Consider the following 22,712-nt stretch of genomic DNA (forward strand, 5'->3'; position numbering starts at 1 on the left):
TCAATTCTACACTCCTTAAAAGAATTAATATCATTTGGAAAGGCTATCTTTTCTGTGTAAAATGTGTGGTTCTTGATTATTGTGCGATTTTTTTTATTTGAGTTATTCAACATCGAAGTAAAGTTTGGCTTTTTAACTTTAACTGGCTCCAGAAAGCGAATCTTGAGAGAGTTTCTTCCTCTTCAAGGCGCACTTCTTTTGTTTTTTCAATTTTATTAACATTTCGATATACCCGTGTTTCTGAAAACATGCTTAAAATATGAACAATTTCCATCCACGCGGTATGTCTTTGGTAATGCTAACGCCGGCGGTAGTGTATTCAGGGATGTCAGGCAGCCGCTGTAGGTGGAACGGTAATTTCTGCGAATCACCAACTTCAAACACAGCTGCCATAAGTAAAAAATTAGCGCATCGAGTTCATAGGGTGCTCAATCGAATTGGCAGAATGCACTGCTTCAATCTGACTTTCGGACCATGGTATTGCGATCATTTCTCGCCGAGATATAGCGAGTTGAAGGAAAAATGGAAATTGTGCATATTTTAAGCATGTTTTCAGAAACACCTGGTACAATATCGAAATGTTAATGAAATTGAAAAATCAAAAGGAGTGCGCCTTGAAGAGAAAGAAACTCTTCCTATTGAATTTTTGCTCAAGATTCTGGAGCGTGTGTAGACTGTAGCAAAGGCAACAGAGCACATACATACACATATACAAGTCCGATTCATATTTGATTGAGCTTATATAATGTGAGCTTGTATAATAAGTGTTATAATAATAGAATTTACTGAATCATTTCCTACGGAAGCTTCTTCATAATTAAAAACCCGGTCATTTGACTATAGTATTAGTGTCCATATTTATAAAACAAATTCCATATCGCTACTAAATGTAACATGTCACATATTCATGCGATTTATACAATACCTAAAACATTACCAAACTGGTAATAAAAAGCAGAAGTTGATTCTGATTCGGCTCAAGAGCATTGCTAATTAATTAGACTCTCAAATTTATGCATTTAGGCATAAGTTGATAGAGGTGAAATACAAACCTGTGAAGACATACAAAGAATTTCTATAAACTATTTACGCTATTTGATTTCTTAAAATTATTAAGAGAAAGAATATACTTTCTTGATTAATTGACTTGGAACATTCTTATCTTGCATGAAGATCTTCAGCCTATAAATAACATTTGCTTATTACTGAATGTCACGAAAATGTGTAATCAGCGATTGCAGAAAGTTTCGAACAATTGCAGTTTTGTCGCTTCGTTCGAATGGCAGGTACCGATGAAGGGGACCATTAATCACACAGCGAAGTTCCAAACAGAATGTACAGGGTGGGCCGGAAATCGTAGTACAGTAAATGTTCTATAGATGCGAAAATTTTTGTACGATAGATACGAAAAAAATATCCCCCCCCCCCCCACCCCAACTTAGTAATCTGATCTCGGCTCGGTATATCGGTGTGAACCACTACTAACACGACGCGGAGAGTCGCAGTCGCCAGCACAGTTCAAACGCCCGTGCGTCATCACAATGTAACACCAATATTTAATCTTCTTTATTTTTCATTATTTTTTTATGGAATTTTCAGCAACATATTCCTGGCATTTTTCTAATGCAAAATGATACCAAACACGATATAATTTCAACTGTATTTAGTGGTCTAATCGACGATGAGAGTTTCGAACGCAAGGAAGGACAGCGCATCAGAAAGAAAGAGACGCGGACAGTTGCCGTCGCATCGACAGTTGCCGTGATCTCTCTTTACACGCGCTGTGCTTCTCTACGTTCTCTACGCGTTTGGATCCTTCACTACGTTCGACTCGGCCTTTGAAGCTCAAAAAATAGCTACCCGACTATTGTACAGTAGATGCGAGAAAATCATCCCCGAGGCTCTCGCGTCTATATAAAATTTACTGTACAACCGGGCAGGGGTTGATTCTACATGCAACAATAAGTCGGAAAAAAGGAATAACATTTTTTCGTTTGACAGCTCGTGTTCGAGAAAAAATCGAGTATGAAAATGCAGCGAACACACGTGCTATTGCGTAGGAATCGTTTGACGCGTCTGACCATGATCAAACAATTCTACTTTCTCATACTAAAGCACGCGAACCTGGCGGAACTTTAAACTCGATTTTCTCGTAAACGAGCTGCCAAACGAAAAAAATGTTATTCCTTTTTGTCGACTTATACAGGGTGTTTCGTCTAAAACACGACACCTAAATATCTCTTCAGGTTATTGTGATGCAAAAAATATTTGTTACGTAATGTGCATGGTGTCAATAGACCAAATATCTGGCACGAATATTTTATTTCGAAGGTCATTTTTTTCGGAGTTATCAAGGTCATCGATGTTTCTTGACACATAACTACATTTTTATTTTATTGCGCCGTGTAACTGATCGAAAAATACATTCAGATATGTATAATAACATGACCTTGAGCTTGATTTGAAGGTGAAACTTTAATTTTCGAAGATCAAGGTCATGTTGTTATACATATCTGAATGTATTTTTCGATCAGTTACACGGCGCAATAAAATAAAAATGTAGTTATGTGTCAAGAAACATCGATGACCTTGATAACTCCGAAAAAAATGACCTTCGAAATAAAATATTCGTGCCAGATATTTGGTCTATTGACACCATGCACATTACGTAACAAATATTTTTTGCATCACAATAACCTGAAGAGATATTTAGGTGTCGTGTTTTAGACGAAACACCCTGTATATGTATGTATGTAGAATCACCCCCTGCCCGGTTGTACTACGATTTCCGGTCCACCCTTTATTTCGCCTTATTTCCGAGTCATTATAATTAGACTTCGGATCTTGATGCAAGATAAAAAATTCTATTTTCCTTAAAGTGTTTTTATCGTTTCACTGTTTTAAATTGCACCTACTGATTTTTGTCATAAATGCATAAAGTCCCGAGTCTAATTGTAAGTATAATATTTCGGGGAATATTTTTACTTGACTGGCATGCGAAGTGTTCATTGGCACGAAACGCTCTTGCTCGGTGCACGGGGCGACCGAAATAATTGTCTGTATGGACATAATTTTCTGCAAGGTATTACAGAGACACGCCACGGTACATAATCAACTGTCCCTGCATTGATATGCATTGGCTTTCGTCGGTTGTCCGGTTGTCCCTTAGTATACAAGGTGGGGCATTTATCCTGGCTACCTGGAATATCTCGGAAACTACATTCCAGAGAAAAAAATATTTCAAATAAAAAGTTAAAGTCAAGGAAGGACTGATGCAGCAGTCATGTCCATTTTAAATTTTCATCATGTTTTCAAGATCATTCCAAGGTCAACTTCATTTTTTTTAAAGGAATGACGTATTTTTTAATACATCAATCGATGCAGCTGGACATTCATTATAAAAAAATACTAACCCATGTATGTCGAAAAGTTAGTAGTTCAGGAGATATTTCAATTTAAATAACTCTAAAACACCATTACTGTCGTACTAAGACATTACACTAGTAAATAAACGCTAACGTCTTATGTTAGTACGACAGTAATGGTGTTTTAGAGTTATTTAAATTGAAAGATCTCCTGTGAACTACTAACGTTCGATTTTGTACATTGGAATAAATCACAAAAACCGAACGAACTTATTTGCCAACCCAATACATTTATTTTTTATTGCATCGTGTAACTGATCGAAAAATACATTCGGATATTTACAATAACATGACCTTGAAATGACCTTGATCTTCGAAAATTAAAGTTTTACCTTCATCTAGCAGTTTTGACTACTAAAAATCCCCGTCTTTGCATTATCGAGAAATCAGAAGTGGAATCCCGGTCCCTTGGAATCTTCGCATATGATTGTAGTCGTCGTGTGAGTGTACCCTAGCGGTGTGTGAGTGTTCACGCGCGAGTGTCGTCGAGGCCTGATTGTGCGTATGATTGACCATCGTATTCGCATATATCCAAGAATCCTCAGAGTGCAACTGACGAATGGGGTTTGATTCTTTTGTTTCAGAGATGAGACTTCGCCTCCTTACATCGCAGCACGTCATCGAGACGGTGCAGAACGGCGGTGGCAGGGTCAAGAGGGCGACGCGCAAGCGTCGCAACCGACAGGCCAATAAATATGCAGCAAACGAGCCCTAGAGGGACGATGGAGCGGCAAAAATCGCCGCGGGAGATATTTTTAAATGAGATGTCGCCCGATATTAAAACGGAGTTCGATCAGGTTACTTATCTTGCTCACGCGAGCAACTGTAATAAATCTAAGGATTCATACATCATTCAATCGACCAATTAATTTCGATGAAGTTTTCAGAATATATTATGATCACACACAGATTTACAAAACATATTTCAAAAATTTTCAATGTAGACATATAAAAAAAAGTTGTAGAAACCAACTATATGTATTTTCTACGCAATTCCGGCAAATCGAAATTTTTGCAGTTTTCTTTATTCTACGTCAGCTAGTAAACTAATCTTTATAATATCTGAGAAAAAAAAGGTCACGTCGTTTGCACTTATTTCAAAAAAGATATTTCGTTTGTAAGTATGTACAGAGACTTTTTGACTGATAGTACTAAACTTTTCGATCTATCAATCAGAGAATGCGTCACGACCGAGAGATGCCCGAGGAATCACAGTACCTGCTGAACGTGAACAGGAGTTCGCGAAATTCCCTGGTCGCAGATGATTTCAACAGAGTTCCGGGCAATGGAGCCCGAAGGCCAAGAAACAGCTTAGTCCCAGGGATCGGAGCATCATCTGAAATGCTGTACGGTTCGAGGCATTCGGTTCACGACGCATCGCTTAGCCCTCGAAACTCATTGCTACCAGACGTTACGTACAATCGGAGCCCTCGAAAGAGCATCGCTCATTTGAATGACTCGAGAACATCGTTGATATCCGAGAACGGGAACCTGGCCTCGAAGAGCCCGCGACACTCGCTGATCCCCAACTCATCGCGCTGCCCACGTGGCAGTACAATGGAGCTTGTGGATCGAAGTCCTCAAAGGAGTCCTCGAGAGTCTATCGTATCCGAAACATTCACTAAGCCGCGAAATGTCAACAGATCACCGCGAGGAAGCATCGGTATGAACGATGTTAGTAGAGAATTGATAGGCGTGAATGATAGAGAAAATGGAGCGAGGACCATGATGCACAACGTCGAGGCACCCACTGTAAGAACACCAAGGGGCAGTCTCGGTGGTCTGCAGGACGAAAAGATCAGTCCGAATCTAATGGCACAGGATCCGAGGCGGGCTTCCGCAGACCAAGGTGAGAACTTCCTTTCGCAAGAGTCTGGACCAGGGTTGCCATCTGCGAGTCTCGCCAGGCCCCTTACCCTTCCGCCCCTCGCCCAGCTGTGCTTCGGAGCCCGCCTTTGCTTCCCCCACTCTTCCCACTAACGCTGACGCGTACCGTACGCGTACCGTAACCCTGGTCTAGACTAGAGGTGTGACTATCGATTTTCAATATCTCATCGATATCTTATTGATACTTAACGAAGTATCGATAAAATCTATAAAATATCATCAAGACAAATTAAAATACGACTCATATTAACTAAATATTTTTTATCGCTGTCTAATGTCTTCTCTGGATTCAAAGTACAGTTTCTGTACGTAGCTCGTACATGATCGGCTTCTGCCGTTTCTGGAACCGGTGTATCTATTTTCTGGGATGTTCTACCGGGTAGAATCTACTACAACCGTCATATTCACCAGATATTGTCCCATCAGAGTACTTCAGTTTTTATGAAGATGTCAAAAAATAGTTTCACGATTGAATCGCCGCTTCACACGGACCGAGTTTCTTTTATCGCGAAACCCAATTATTACGTAAAAGTGAGGAAAGGTTATAGATAACGATGGAATATGCTTTAAGTCAAATATTCTGTATTGTTATATTCGAACAAAGAACTTCCGTTTACCAAAAGTGCGGTAGGAACTTATTTCAGTGCTTAATATAATTGCTTTGAAACCCTGGTCTCTAATGAGGTACGTCACTCGTTATAATCCGACATCGAAGCTGTCAGGCGACGCATTATCGGGTTCAATTCCCGGCGGTCGGGTCGTAGACGTAGCTGTCACGATCGCTATACAGAATTTCTCAATGAAACGAGCGACACGCATGGCTCCTTTGAGACATCGCATCAAGCTGTGCCAGTAGTAAGCATCAAATTACCATCAGGTTCTTGATACGACGAGACGCAATTAAATCGCACTCATGATATCATTGGAACCGTCGGAATTAATAGGCGAGGCCAGGGTTGAAAGCGTTATGTGTAAAAGTTATTTCGGTGCCTCTTCATTGAATTTATTCAAAAACCATTTGAACCCCTTGCTGTACGATGGTCTTTTAGCTGCAATGATTACAACATATCTGTCTTCGATAACACCCTTGAAAAAAAGAAAATTTATATTTTTTTCAAAATGGGAAACTACTCATAGCATACATTCTTAAAAGTCTTTTACCTGTAGAAATTCTTTCGGTGATTCTTCATTGAATGAATTCCAAAACCACTTGAACCTTTTGTTTGCAATGATTAGAAGATGTCTGTCTTCGATAACACCCTAGAGGAAAAAGAGAATTTATATCGCAATGAGAGTATGCAGCCTGTGCGAGTGGAAGAGGCACGTTTTCCTAGTAGAAGTTACGACCGACGGAGTATTGAACGCAGCCTATGCCGTGAAGGTCGGATACCTGACGTGCCAATGATCCCGATCGGTCATCAGAATTATTATTGCCGAACGCACCGCGTATAATGGTAAAACCGGGTTAACATCACAAAGCTTCATCGATATTGATACGACTGTACTAACTCCGCTAAGCCAATCATGCGAACGTGTTCGTTACATGTCCGTCCAATGATGTACTGTTCCGTATACGGATTCAATGGATGCTGCCCAAATGTTTATCAGAATGTCCAAGCAGAAGCCGATACACCTGCTTTGATCAGTAAATCATCGTAAAACTAGTCGAACAGTTTGTGGATAACATTGAATCTTTACTGAATTGTTCTAATTAAGCAGTTGCTTTAAGCTTCTTAATCATAAATCGAAAGAGCTATTGAATCTTTTAATAGGTTGAATTTCGAATTTTGATTTTTTAGGCTTTTTCTTCGCATCTGTCACTAATTAGAAAATAGAAATATTTCCGAAGATTCTCTCAATAGATTCACGCACTCTTTTACGCTGTTGAAATTTGTTACTTAAATTTGTTTGTCTTTTATACATACGCTACCGGTCAAAAGTTTGGCGCATGCTGATTTTTGTAAAAATCGAATATACCGATACATTTTGAAATGATCCATCGTTATTATCACATATTAACTAGTTGAATAATATCTCTAAACAGATTTCAGCTTTCTCTTGTGTCCATCATGCTATTGCATAGTTTATACACCCAATCTGAGACAGTGCTCGGAATGCACTTTTCTGAAGGGACATCTTTGGCAACTTCTACAAGAAGCATGGAGAAATATCAAATTAGAAACATTCGGAAAACTAATTGCCCAGATGCCCTGAATATATCAGGCTGTAATTAAAAAAATGAGGACGATTTTTTAATGAGAAAGCAACTTGCAGAAAAATACTCACACCTTGATAATAAAATAATACAAAAAGTAAAACGTACTACTCGTAAGTCTTTGGACAAATAAATCTTGATTGCTCAGTTTTTCTTATAAACATCCTGTTTCTCTGAATTTAGGCCATGATTCCAAACTTTTGACCGATAGCGTACATGTTTAATCACAATTTTTTCAAAATATTATGGACGGGGCGATATTAGATGCGCTTACTCTAAATAGTATGCATTCGTTATCATTACTTCGTGGACGAATCACCGGCAGAGTTGGGCAAAAATTTAATCGACGATTGACGACTAAATTTCTACTTCAATTGTTAATCACAATTAACAATTAATCTCCTAGTTTAGTCGTTAATTGCGGTTAACGATTAAATGTCTACTTTAGTCGTTAATTGCGATTAACGATTAAATTTCTACTTTAGTCGTTAATTGCGATTAACGATTAAATTCCTTTCAATTGTAATCGTCAATCGGATAATTGATTAATGATTAGCTGCTGAAATTTTGAACTGAAATACGGAATCAAAACTATATATGAACACTGACAAAAATGTAAATTGAGTTTAGGTGTATTGTCATTTGGTCTATAATATAAACTCTGTTTACGTGCTATTATGTTTTTTTTCGATGATTTCTTTTTTTAATCAACGATTGAAGATTAACTTCATCAATCGATTGATCCAATCGTCGATTTTTGGATGATTTCTTCTTGCAATCAACGATTGATGATTAACTTCATCAATCGATTGAATCAATCGTCGATTTTTCGATGATTTCTTCTTTTAATTAAACAATCAATCATGATTAAAATTTTAATCGATTAATGCCCAACTCTGATCACGGGGAATAATATTGAATTTCCCGGCGCAGCGCAGATCGCTATCATCCGGTTTCATCTAAAAGACGGGTCCGTGAGATCAGATCTACTCGCTCATTTTTCTCATGAGGTCGTTCCCCGACACTGTGTTACTTCCGCGCCGATAAATTTACGATTTCAATTTACGTGCTCCGAGTCCAACCGGGAAGGAAAGAGTCGATTACCCCAGAAACGCAGGAGCTACAAAGTGCACGGCGATTCTTAGCGCGCCGATAATACTTTATTGATTCTGACGCTGCGCTCTCGAGTAACTTAATTCCGTTTCGCGTTACGCCAGTTTCCTCCAACTTATCGGGTCACTTTCTAACTAACGGGTTCAGGACGAGAATAAATAACTCCGTGCCATTCATAACTTCTTTTATGCACCGTCTCCCTTTAAAAGATTGATTCGTACCCGCTGTTTACCGATATCTCCGCTTCAAGCTCCATCCCGCGCTTTATAAATACTTCCAATTACTTTTAAAATATAGTTCAACTCGAAATCTGATAATCTAATAATTATTAAATGGAACCGAGAGCCTGTCTCCCGGCTACCTACTCTGCAGATATTCACGCGAATGTATAGTCTTCATGAAATAACTGAAAAACAAGTCGGTCGTCGAATAAAAATTAAATTGATCGTCTACAAGTGGCAATTCCGTTCGCGTGCCATTTACCATGATTCACCGACGACAAATACCTTCAATTATATAAATTTCACGTAAATTTCCTTTTTTTGCGCAGGTTTCTCGCCTCGACGAAATTCTTCTCCGCACAGGGAGAAGACCAAACCGAGGATAGAGAAACCAGATGCCAACGCGCACCATGGATTGACCAGTTTTGAGGAATCTCGGCGAGTGAGCAGCTCTGTATCCCAGGTACAAAGCCCTTAGTTTGACCTAGTATGCTCTTTTCTCCATCAGAGAATTTCTAAAACCGAACTGTAGTCGATGAAGGTCTGAGTCGAGTAAGGTGAAATTTAATAGCTTTTAATAATAGCAATTTAACAAATTTATCTTTACTAATCGCAACGAGTCTCGTCTACTGCACTATGAAATTTATATTTCACGATGTTATTAGCGTTATTATATCGTCTTTATTAGGCAATTACTGAACCTAAACGTTGCTGGTACATAATTTATTTAATATTGCGTAAGGGCAAGGTGCAGCCACGTGTAGCTATTAAAGCTTGACTAAAGTTCTTGTAGTGTATACAGGGTGGTGCACTATAAACAGGTCACCTGAATAACTCGGCTGCTATTGGTGTTGGGAAAAAATGCATCAGATGGAAATTGCTTGGTTTCGAGGGTGCAATAATCTGATGTTGGTCACTTTTTTGTATATGGACGCGTAAAGGACATACGAAGGTCAACTTCATTTTTTTTAAATGGAATGAGGTACTTTTTTAAAATTTAAAAGTTAGTAACCTATGTATGTCGAAAAGTTAGTAGTTCAGGAGACATTTCAATTTAAATAACTCTAAAACACCATTACTGTTGTACTACTAAGACGTCAGCGTTTACTTACTTTGTGTAACGTCTTAGTACGATAGTAATGGTGTTTTAGAGTAATTTAAATTGAAATGTCTCCTGAACTACTAACTTTTCAACATACATAGGTCAGTACTTTTTTAGAACCAATGTCCAGCTGCATCGATTGATGTATTCAAAAATACCTCATTCTATTAAAAAAAAATGAAGTTGACCTTCACATGTCCTTGACGCGTCCACCTACAAAAAAGCTACTAACATCAGATTAATGCCGCCTCGAAACCAAGCAATTTCCATCTGATGCATTTGTTTCTAACACCAATAGCAGCCCGGTTATTCAGGTGACCTGTTTATAGTGTCCCACGCTGTATACTGATTTTGCATAATATGCATAATAATAATAGCAGTTCATGGTTTTCGCAATGTACCTACCCATCGTTTTCTCCATTTAGACAACATGATTGTGCTTGTGATCAGCTATGCGTTTAAATGTAGGGGTAAAAACGTTTCGAGGCACTCCCAGGAAAGCTTTTTTGTGTCGATGTAAAGAGGCGGTTTCAATCTTCGAATCTACGGTGGATTCACTGACGTGAAGTATTTTTCTCTGTCTCTCTCTCTCTCCCTCTCTCTCTCTCTCTCTCTCTCTTTGAAAAATACACACTGTCACGGCGCCCAATTTTCAGTTCCCCTTCGGACGGCAACCCGCTTCTCAATTTTCGGTTCCCCTGCAGAAGGCAACCCGCTCTGCGTTCTAGGGCCTCAGAAACCACAAAACTATTTTATATAATAGAAAGAAAAGATACGAAATTATCAGAATTTAAATATCGACAATTTCTCGAGAATAGAAAATTCAGTTCAGAAAGTTCAAACAATTTTTGGATTCGCCGTAACCAGACGAGAACAGGACTTTGTTTGACGGCAAGGTCCATACCGTAAAAAACTACAATAACTCCGTCGATCGCAAACTTTCAACAGTCGCGACGCGTCGGTGTATTTCACCAGACCAATACGCGCATAGAAAGTAATTTACGACAGACCCGAAACGGTTATTGAATTTCGATTCTGAAAATTGGTGACGCGCGAATATCCTTCATTCTATCGCGAGTCCCGCAGTCCCCGTCAGAGTTTTAAACCCACTTTATTCGAAATTTAAGTTTCAATAAAATTTTTGCCCAACTCTGGTCCCAGTGACTCTTTCGTCCCCAGTTTCACCATGAAATTTCCGAAACACATAACGAGCCGGCCTCCCGATACCCGCGGAATTAATGAGTCCTCGGAGACTCGAAGAAATTGCAAGCACGTGAACAATTGTCAAAGGTCTACGGTCCACCGTTCGAATTGAAGTTGCATCCTGCGACCACGAATATGCGAGCAATTATCTGACTATATTCCACCCGTGAACGCGGAATACGAGACGATCGTGATCGGGAGAATTGGCTAGACGAATCCCATGTGCACCTGTTTTTATTATGTTCCTGTGGAATCAGATTTGTTTTATTTTCGTTTTTATTTAATTTTCTGCCGAACAAACACGAAAAGACCGAATCGATAAAAAACTTGGACAATACACTGGAATTGCTGATTGCGCAGTTGAGCTTCGTCGCAGAATACTTTTTCTGAACTTCAGACCCTTTTTGTTTTCCGAAAGGGTGTACAAATATATTAGTCGTGTGCGAATGTTTCAATAATAATTTCTTGACGCCGAGTGTTTCCGTGTTGTAAATGTGTAATGCCATAACCTTTCGAGGAATTAGACCACGTTAATAATTTACTTGAGCTTTCCGCTAGAGTTGAATTTTGCTGCTTGACATGTAACAAACTGAATATTTGATCTGAAACGGTAAATCGTTAACTCGTAGGCACCCCACTGTAAAATTCGTACGTGTTGAATTAATCACACGTTCTGTCACAGTCTGTGTGCATTTCTAGTTTTCAGGTGACGAATCGCGCCGCCTTTTCAACAACGGTATCAAAGTACCAGACGAGAAAGTGGATACTAACCACTATAACGCAATCACTTATGGATCTGTGGTCTTTCAACTGAAGGATGCGAACGTCGAAGCGAAAAACACAATCGATTTCGCTTTTAGGGCGTTCAAAGTTGTATACAAAACACGCATCGCCACTGCGTTTCTAGTGCTGCTTTGTATTTTGCCGGTCCTAATGCTGATATTTGGTGAGTGACCCCCCGACAATACACTTAGTACTTACGAGGATAGACTTGTTTCTAGGATTACAAGGATTGCGCCTTATCATTTCTCGCTAACGATTTACGAGGCGTAATTTACATGCGCTGCTTTATGCTTCGAGATAATGCTAATTATGTTGCCAAATAATGCAAATTACACCTCGTAAACGTAAAAATAGGACTCTTGAGAGCGATTGCAGCCTAGATTGATCTTTTATGTAGCGCTTTTGACTACTGAAAAACCTCACCTTTGCATTAGCGAGAAATGAGAATGCGCATCCCGCACCCTTGCAATCCTGGAAACGAGAGTTTACCCCTTAAACATCCATATTTCTTAACCATTTTCAATTCTCAATAAACATGCCGTAGCACAGACAGATTGCACTTTAAACGCCACTTCTTTTTCTCATTTAAAGTATTTTCTTTCTTTTGTTGAAGATCTTAAGATACGAAAATGGACCAAATCAATACCTCGCGTTAAACCGATTATCAATAATTAACGTAATGTCGGAGAACTGTCGTTGCTCGAGACACATTAATCATGTGTCTTGACTTCCATTCCCATTACTCCCGAAGGAGCGAACTAACGTGACGATAATAACGTTTAAGTCCATCGAGAGTTTCCTCCCTACCTTGTAGCTTCTATCTAGGACGTAGTTTCATAGTTAACCTTTGCAAGGTAATGTGGGGTCTCAGAGACCTTAGCTTCAGATTTTTGAAAAGAATTTTTATATGAATAAAATTCAATTTGTCTGTTTATTTTTTATCCTGTGTTATTCTTTATCCCAAAAATTTATTAAAAACGAGGCTATTTATATGAAATTCATTTGTCGGGGTCTCAGAGACCCCACCTTACTATTTATGTGTTATTAGACCTTGCTTTGCGGGGGTTAACAAAAAGTAAATATCTAAATATCTTTGCTCTACATTGATTTCTGCTCTACATTAAATTCCTCTAACCACTAAATCACAGTTTCAGATTTAAAGTTTACAATAAGTAAGAGCCACGAATTAATTGGTACACTTACTATTATGTTGATACACTGTGTATACCTATATTTCAAACATTGAGTTACGCACGGACTATAGCAACAGTGCTGGGAAAATACTGCATGAAGGCACTGTCAAGGTTGAGAAGGAATAAAAAAGGAAACGGTTTTCGAGTACATTTATCAATGGATCCGCGACATTGATGGATCACTTTCGTTTAGGCTTTTTATGAAACATCTGTGGTTCGTTGCCGGTCGCTAGATGTGCAAAATTGAACCCACGCTGGTCGTATTCAGCAAGCCGGAAATGAATAAAATTGGCATTTAGATGAAATGTCTCGAACAACGCGTAAGTAATGAACGCACACATCGTTCGTCATCCCTGAAGTAAAGATAACAGAAGAGCTGGAGGAACAAAACTATATTCTAGTTCAAACGATTTGAAACGGAATGAGAATTGATTTGATAAAATTCCGTTTGTTACCGGTGAACGTAAAGCTAATACCCATCGTGTATACGCACCATGGATGTCAATTTCTTTTTGCGATTAATGTTAATTAAAGTCGAAAGTTACTTCGCTCCCGACGAGATATGTAAAACTAAAACTAAAGCCAGGTCGAACCAGTAGACATTATTTTAATCTGGCCGATATGTGCAGCCCTCAATTGTGTATTTTACCGAGGAGAGCTCAATTTCCTTTTTTAATTACTCCTTAATTAACTGCGGATATTGTTCGAATTAGGTCAATCCCTGTGTCGCCGGCATTGCCGGTGTACATGTAAGCGCGCGTCACTTTTACGAGATTACCGCAGCTCCATAGATGAATAATCCAAACTCCACGAAATCGATATACATACGTAGAATACTACATATGTATATGTATAGTTCGTAGAAATAGGACACGCCGCACAGTGGGCCAGATCGACGTGCTAGCTGTTCACGCCCATTTCACCATTATTTCAAATCATAAAGACCACGTTAAATAGGTCGTTGGATTCGTCTTGGCGTCAGCTATAACATTATTGAATAAAAGATAATAGTTATAAATAAATAATCAAGGTGACCACAATTATTTATTAAAAAAAAAGAATTCTTGAAATTTTTTGTATTGAGATTTGTACAAGACTGTGTACTGATTATTTTTTGTAGGAAATATTTTTTTGCCGCACCATCGGAAATGTCTGAAAAATCGTGTGAATAATGAAGAATAATTGAAAACTGGCTATTCATGCATTCAGACAAGAGTAATCCATAATTATTGAATGAATGAAGTTTATTACATTTAATGAAATAACAAAAATGTGTTATTACTGTCTTATTTAAAGAATTACAAAAATTCAAACAAATGTGGCCCACTGTGCGCCGTCAGGAAACGTTTGCATGACCATTTTAACAGAATTGATCGGGCGGAGTAAGCGAAGTCTCGCATTCCTGATTGTTCCCATAAAGTTACGTTTGCAGAGCAGTCGAGGAGAACGGGCTAATGGGGCGGTCACTTAAGCATTAATTATAATAAAATAAAAATATGGAATGGAATATTTATCTCAAGATTCGTTTCATAAATGTAAATCATCTAAGTAGTAAAATTTATAAACATAGAATAGAGTCTATGTTTATCGATGTTTATTTTATAGAATCTTTGACTGCCATTGCCTATACTTCATTGATGGTCGATGGTCGGGGGACCGTTACAATTTTCGCATATGTATGTATATTCTTCAGGTGAATCCCATCCGGAGCATTCTGAATGGGCTGAAAACCCGGAAGAGGCACACCGGAACCACATTTCATCGTCGCACAGTGTGTCGAGTATATGTATGTATATGTATATGGGCGTTCGGGAAAAAAGTCATAACTCTTAAACTATGCAATTTTCGAGTGAAGTATTTTAATACTTTTCGAAATAAAATGCAAAGACTAATCGATTGGTATATAAAAAAATTTTTTTCCAATTATTTCAAAAAAATTTTTTTTTCAATTGCGATGACTTTGTTTTTTATGTTTCTTTTTATTAAGATATTTTCGATGGACTTGTTGAAGTCGTCATTGTTCCGCGACGGAACATATTATACATATAAATAATAGGCATAAACTAAATGAGATACATATAATACAACACACAATAACAAAAATACTATTACGGAATATTATAAATATAATATGTAGAATAAACACATAAATACTGTAGGAAATGAACAGATTATTAATAACTTGGACGCGTTTGCGATTGACTAAGTTCGGCTTCAGTTTCGCGTCTGATACTTCTGACCACGACGGATATCGTATAAACAATTTGAGTAAACATAGTGTCTTATCATTTCGCGCGGATTCAAGTGGGAACTCGATAGACTGCGTTAAAGGCGTGGACGGCGAACGCACGCGTCCCAACGTCAACATAAATTTCTACTACTTTTAACATTTGGGTTTATTTATGCACTAAGGTCGACCGTCATATCAAGTCTAACGTATTTCAAATTAATATAATACAAAATCTCAAAGGAACCTAATGGTACTTTCTTTAATACTCGATTGAAAGATTGTAAATATTTAAACAATTTTAAAACTAAATATATAATTTATACGAATAAAATTGGACACATACATATAATACGTATTTATCAAATGGCATGCGTTTAAAAATAATTGCAACAAATTTCTTCGAAAGACTACGCACAAAGCCGCCGAGTGCGAGCGTATTAATATGGTTTTTTATTATTTTCTCCAGTTAAGCAAATGTGAGCAGATTAAAACCAACGCGAAATTAAAGTTTAATATGCCACCAATTACCTCAGGGTACTTTTTTTAAAACTATAATCAAAGTTGATAAATGGTAAACATGAAAAATTAGGACAAATTGCGATTATTTCAAAAAAAAATTTTTGGGAGATTGAAGGTCTTACAATACTAAACACACCCTGTAAAAATCAAATTAAAAAACCAAATAGCTTGCGAGGGACGCATGTTTTAAAAAATGCACGGAATTTGACAGTAAAAGTAAAAAGAAAGTAGTAAAAAGGAGGTAGTTTTAGAAACTATGTTTTGTTACGAACATTTTAGGATACATAAATTTGCAGATCTTACACTTTGATTTTCGGACTTTTTTCCATTGGACGACACACTGTGCGTCGTAACGAAATTAGTAGCAAATATTGCAGCTCTATTTTCTGTTTCGTCTATTTTTCTATCGTAGTTCTCACAGAGAAGATCATACCTGTGGGGTCGCCGATTTTTAATGAAACTTTTATGGTGATTCAGGAGACAAAACAAGCAGACACGTGTTCGAGTTTTGTTGTTAATGAAGATATTTAACATATTAATTTTTGGAGTCCTCTGTATGCAATACAGCGTGCGGCCGGACGGGAGGTACAATCAGACAGGGGATGATTCTACGTGAAAAAATAAGGAGTAATATTTTTCGATTTTGAAGGGTGGACGGAGACTTTTGCGGCTGCCTGTACCTGATGGATTATATTCGAAGTCTTCGTCACGTGTTTAACGTTGAACAGAAACAGAAGATGAACGATACACAAACAAGTCTCGAAAAATCATTTCAATGAATTCTCCTCTGTTTCAGGATGGAATTATTCGGATCAGTGTCGTGTGAAGGAAGAAATTCCTACATACATGATCATAGCAGGAACTTTTGGTTCTATATTCATGTTTCTGGTGACGTATTCTCAGATACGTTCGAGAAGATTGGAACTGTTAACAGTTCATCCGCCGTCGTCGGAAATTTCGTTCGTAAACGTCGTGATGGCACTGCTATCAATTTTCTTAATCGTGTGGTTCGCAATGGGTAAGTAATACAGAAACTCGAGATGCTATACAACACAAACGACCTTCATTCCACGTGATAGTAGCGAGGATTTACTTCGTGCTAGAAGCAGCTCCTTACATTCTGTGATTTAATATTTTTAATTCGTTTTATAATCCCATCCAGAAGCACTAGGTCTGCTACTTAGTTTTATTAGCAAAATATGGTTGAACCTACTAAACACTAAAACTGGCAGACGCGTGTTTCCTTGTAACAATGACAGTGAATGAATTCAGTACCAAATTGCATTCCTTTCACATTTCACTTATTCTGTTTCTTTACAATTTACAAGATAAAATATTTTTGTTGCTAAATTAAACGCGTTGAATTATATTCGTGTTTCCAATTGGCATCCCTTAAATATGTAATCTGCTCATTATACACATCCGATTCAAACTTACAAACCCGATCGATCGCTTCGCCAGCTAGTAATTGGCAGACGTGGGCCATAAGTTGTTTTGATGCAAGCTAATTCTAGTTCGTGATTGCGACTAGTTACAAGCTGCCCGACCACATGTATTCGGGGACGTAATTGCGTCAGTTTCGGGCTAACAAGCTACTAATTTGTACTTTTACAGTCACGGTGAATAACTTCCTTAGTTAGAGTACAAAAGTGGCAGCTAATTATCGTGTTTTTTACGGAGTTTCCATATTCAGAATTCAGAATTCAAGTTACGGCCAGGTTACGCGATACATTATCCATCGATGTTGAAGTACCCTCCGCGGATAAGGGAAAAATGAATAAAGAAGTTGATATTCAAAACCGTCAGAGATAGTCCTCTATTGAGATCGCAGCCACTCTCGAAAGGCAGAGAAGATCGAATCAATCTGAACGCTCGCTCAAACTCGAATTCCTGATTCTGATAATCGACATCCTCTATTGAAACGAGAGAAATCGACGGTTGTGCAAGCCACCACAAAATCGCAAAGGAAACAAATTAACAGAAACTGGCCGAACATGTGGATACCAGACGTCCAAAATAACAATTATTCTCAGAATGTTTTTGCAAAATCCATAGATTGGAAATTAATATTTACTGAAATGAATGCCAGTTATCAATATATCTCAAAGAAATTTTCCAAAAAATACTAATTTTTAATACTCGGATTACGAATAACCATTTGAAATGATCTATATTTTGTTGGTCAGTAGTAACTAATGTAAGTCACTGAAATTTTGTTTCGGTTACGCATTACCGATATAATAATAAGAGTAACCAAAAAATGTTGTCCTCATGAATTATGATTATCGATGAAATGGTTACCGATCATTTTTCATGTTAGCTGGTGGCCACAATAATTTTAGTCATCCATACAAGATACACGGCCACTGTGTCATAAATCAACCAGCTCCTTGCAATTTAGTGTTTTCTGCTTTATCAATCTCGAGTTCTCGGTTCTTTGACACAGACGATACCACCTCTCTTCTAAACGATTCAATTTCCAGCTAAATATCTGACGCTATCACTCCGTAACGTTTTTCTTCGATCGTTTGTGGCAGGAAACATTTGGATCCGCGAGATAATGTGGCCGAGTTTTGACGACCACCGGTATCAACCGGACAAATATTGCAACTATTGGCTGTACATGCTATCCATTGTCCACCTATATGTGATATACTTCACGTTTCTGATAATAATATTCGTGATGCTAGTCATGGCAGTTTTAAGGATCATCGGCTGGTGGTCACCGGGAAGGTAAGAGGACCAATCAAGCGTCGCGATTCGCTAATTATATTTTCTGAGGGTACGATTATGTTCAAGCGGTGATAAAACCTGCTCAAAAATATCTTCTTCCGTTATGTTTGTAGTGGCACTGTGATAATGAGACTACGGATTTTCTATAATTCCGAACATCATTAATTTCAAACAGTAAACAGATTAAATGAATTTAAGAATATTAGTAAATTACTATCAATTTATTAAAAGTATTATGGAGAAGTAAATTCGTATTTGGTTCCTATTGGGTCTCTGGCAGCTGTTGCAAACAATTTTTACTTTGCACAGATTTTCGCAGTCTAGTAATAGTATTTATCCCGAAAGTGTCACAGAGAACGGTACGTCGGGAAGAGTGTACGTAGTAAACGTAAACATTGTATGCGTCCTATTAATGCTGAAAGATATAACATCATTATCGCATCCCACAATTCGTCTGAAATAAATCTGTTATGGCGATTTGACAAAGCTTGTCTTTCCATTGAAAAATCTTCTATGCGATACGATCAAGAAACTTTCAATTCATTGATAGAACATACGAATTGTTTCGATCGATTTGTTTATACAAACATTATGTTTCTATCGCGTGACAGTTAAAAATCGGATATTTTATATGCAATTACCTAATGTTTCCACGATTCGCTACGATCGTTTGTCGCAGCCCGAACACAAACGTACCGTAACTCGTTATCACAAACCAAACACTAACCCGTTGATTACTGTCTTACTACCTTCTATTAACGCGAGCAGTATCCTACCCTCCTATCCATCCATCCGAGATATGAAGCACGTCGCGAATCGTCGGGATCACGAGTTTGCGGAATTCGGCCGATGCGATTCGTGGTTAACGACACGATAAACCGACGCGGCGTCCTAGATTCGCCTCCGAGAATCCACGCCTGAGCTGCGTGCACTCGACAGGTTAATCTCGGGTGTCGCATACACAGTCGCCGGATGACGGGAGGGAACACGAATTTAGGGGAATGCAGTTACCCTCTCTCTGCCAGTACCGGATTAGTCACGTGACAGGGCCGCGGCGGGGCACATTTCCCCTGAAAAGTTGGCCCAAACTATTATTTTAAGATTTGCATGCACTCACTAGTCATTGGATTCGTTTCGATGTCAGTTACAACAATATGTAATAAAAAATACATAGTGATTTTTAAAAAATTAAGTTGACCATAATTTTTTGTCAAAATTTTTTATTAGAATATTTATAATTTTTTGTCTTGTGCGTTTTATAGATGAATTTTTTTGCCAGATTATCATATTATCCTATAATTATATTATATTGTGGCGACGCCACGCGACGCGACATTACAAAATGTAATGTAAAAGCCGTATTGGCACATCTTGGCAGCCAATTTTTTGCGTTGTTAACAGAAACCTTTAAAGTTTCCAATGGCGCAAAAAGTAACATCGGAACTCACTCGGAAGCCTAAAAATTTCTTTAAAAATAATTATTTATTTTCTTAAAGAAATATCGCAGTAAGTAATAGGTCATCTTTAAACTTGAATAATTTTAAACAGACAAACAATAAGGACGTGAAAATTGCTGAAAACTATAATTTATACCTATCTGAAAAGTGTCTGTAAAGAAAAAATTAACACAACATCTTCGTCACATATAAACGATCCTAGTAACCGATGCGATATTACAAAAGTCTTTACTTTACACGCTGTTGTTCATATAGTTCAATAGCTTAGACAACTAATATTTTTCATCTTACGCAAGATTTGAGGAATCGTATTTTCGCCAACTTTTTCGAGACAAAGTGAGGAATAGCGTACTAGAAGGGGCTACAAGCATTAATTTGGCGACTCTGGTCGAATATTCGGATGGTGTCAACGAAACAGAGTAAAAGGTCCGTCCCACCAAACAATAGTAGAATTTTTCACCGGGAAAAAAGTGGACGATCGAATAATTGCTTTCGCACAGCGGATTGCCTGCTTAGACGAATTCCGGAATAAATCCTTTCGATTGCTCTGGCTCGTGAGCTTTGAACTTTATAGAACGCTTTATGGCGATTACCTGAGGGCGGCTATTCGTGCAGTTGCAGTTGCTGACCATTCGAGTGCCACGCGATTGCACTTTTGTTCAGTGTCTGAACGTGTCAGGTCAACTGTCCATACAGGATTATTTTTTATTTCTTGTTTATCGCAGAATTCACTTATTGCTAGAAAAGTAAAAAGAAGTTAAAACTAGTACACAAGAAAATTTTGAATAAAATGCAGTTTAATGTCCCAAAATATTCGTGTCTTTTTTTTTTAATCCGTCAAAATTAACCGGATCACCAAATAAAAGGATCTTAATAATTTTCAATATTGGCCCACATAAAAAAGTTATAAACAACAACTTTTTATCACATTATCTTTGGAATTCCGACCAATAGCAATTTTTGAAAAATTTCTTTTTCACCTCATGTAGTAAGTTAATTGTTCTAATTTCTCAAAAAAATCCAAGTCGTATGAGCTGATATTAAAAAAGTTATCGTCCTTTTATCGAACCTCCTTGACGCTCGACACGTGTGTCAGGCACGTAAAAACGAACCACCCATTATCGGGAGCAGTGCGGAACGCGTTGAACCCACGAGGGTACTGGGTCACCGTGCATCATCGCGAATATTCTGCAAGCGCCGCGAATGCCGAACGCTGTAGCGCCTGGAAAGCAATTAGCCGCCGCTCCGGAACGCGCACGTACACTCGTGTTTATAAGTCATCGAACGACCGCATCGATAACGCGTTCACTGACATCTAGACTCTAGTGATGGCGGCCAAATCACTAACCGTGATTTATCATAGTAATCGCAGAATCACGGACACGGTCGTGATCTTAACTTTCTTCGCGCCGTGATTTTTTAATCTAATGTGAATTTCCTCACTGTCATCCTAATTTTTCATCTCAATTGAATTAGTTCTTTTTTTAAATACGACAATTAGCTTGCATAAAAATGTCTGCACAATAACGTAAATTTAAAATTACGGTAAATTTACTTCATTTAATGATAAAAATCAAAAATATTCAATTTTCTTTTCCGTACCTTATTTTAGTATTTAATAAAGAAAATAATTTATTCTTCCTCTCTCGATTTCGAAATCGTAATATGTATCCAAATAGTATAAAAGTGCAGACAATTTATTTTATGTTCATATATGTACATATATGCTATGTATAAAGTTTCGTAGAAACAGATAAATGCCTGTATTATAACAATCCATTAAACCTAATAAATTATTGTTTAGTTAGATTAGGAATACAGTTGAACCTCTCCATTGTATGAGATAATTGAGGTACAGAGGTGTTCACATAAGAGAATTTGGTTATAATGGAATAACAAGTATTTACCACTCGGATTATTGGATGTATAATACTTTGACAAAATGCAATCTAATGGATATGGTATCATCGACAACAAGTGACACTGAAATAAGAGAATGTATAGCTCATTCATAGGGGCGAGACAAAGCAAACAAACGAGCCAAGCATACGATAGATGCAATGGTTGTACGACTAATTCCACTCTGTCCAAAGTAAATGGTACTGGACTAACGGTAATGGCTATTGCGAGCATTTGCTTACACCTACAGATTGGTCTCATCACATCTGTAGTTGCCACGATATTAGAGCTTCGGTGGTTGCAACTTCAATATGTGACCCTCGATGTTACATCCGTTATGTTCCACCAACACTGAGACAGTTTGCATTATTATAATAGGAATTCCTGCACCATTTTTAATAATTAAGCGTTTGTACACACACACTTATCGTTTCGTAAAAATAAAAATTTCAATCGAGTATTTCTACAGGGTGTGGCCGGACGGGTGATACAACCGAGCAGGGGATGATACTACATGTAAAAATAAGTCGAAAAAAAGGAATAACATTTTTTTGTTGGGACGCTTCGTTTTCGAGAAAATCGAGTTTGAAAATGCAGCGAATACACGCAGAGTTGTGCTAATTCAATTACATTGTATTTCAATTACGTCGTAACTGAATTACATAAATCAAACCTTTGAATTAATTCAATTACTAAGTATTTTATTCAGATGTATAATTGAAATACAATATA

At 37.8% G+C, this 22,712-nt stretch overlaps 1 protein-coding gene across 3 annotated transcripts in view; it reads left to right on the top strand.

The window, feature by feature from the left end:
* Positions 1–22,712, top strand: part of LOC143207575 (uncharacterized) — a 79,018-nt gene that overhangs the window by 21,370 nt on the left and 34,936 nt on the right. For 2 of the 3 annotated variants that reach the window (XM_076421231.1, XM_076421232.1), the window contains exons 2-7: positions 4,010–4,222; positions 4,602–5,274; positions 9,191–9,324; positions 11,866–12,112; positions 16,688–16,909; positions 18,429–18,624. In XM_076421231.1, the coding sequence (XP_076277346.1) occupies positions 4,121–4,222; positions 4,602–5,274; positions 9,191–9,324; positions 11,866–12,112; positions 16,688–16,909; positions 18,429–18,624 (1,574 nt within the window). In that variant the 5' untranslated portion in view covers positions 4,010–4,120. Of the gene's footprint in view, positions 1–4,009; positions 4,223–4,601; positions 5,275–9,190; positions 9,325–11,865; positions 12,113–16,687; positions 16,910–18,428; positions 18,625–19,392; positions 22,195–22,712 lie in introns of all 3 variants that reach the window. The other variant, XR_013008691.1, reaches the window with a different exon arrangement.

Source organism: Lasioglossum baleicum, chromosome 3, assembly GCF_051020765.1.
Source record: "Lasioglossum baleicum chromosome 3, iyLasBale1, whole genome shotgun sequence".
Classification (NCBI taxonomy): Eukaryota; Metazoa; Arthropoda; class Insecta; order Hymenoptera; family Halictidae; genus Lasioglossum; species Lasioglossum baleicum.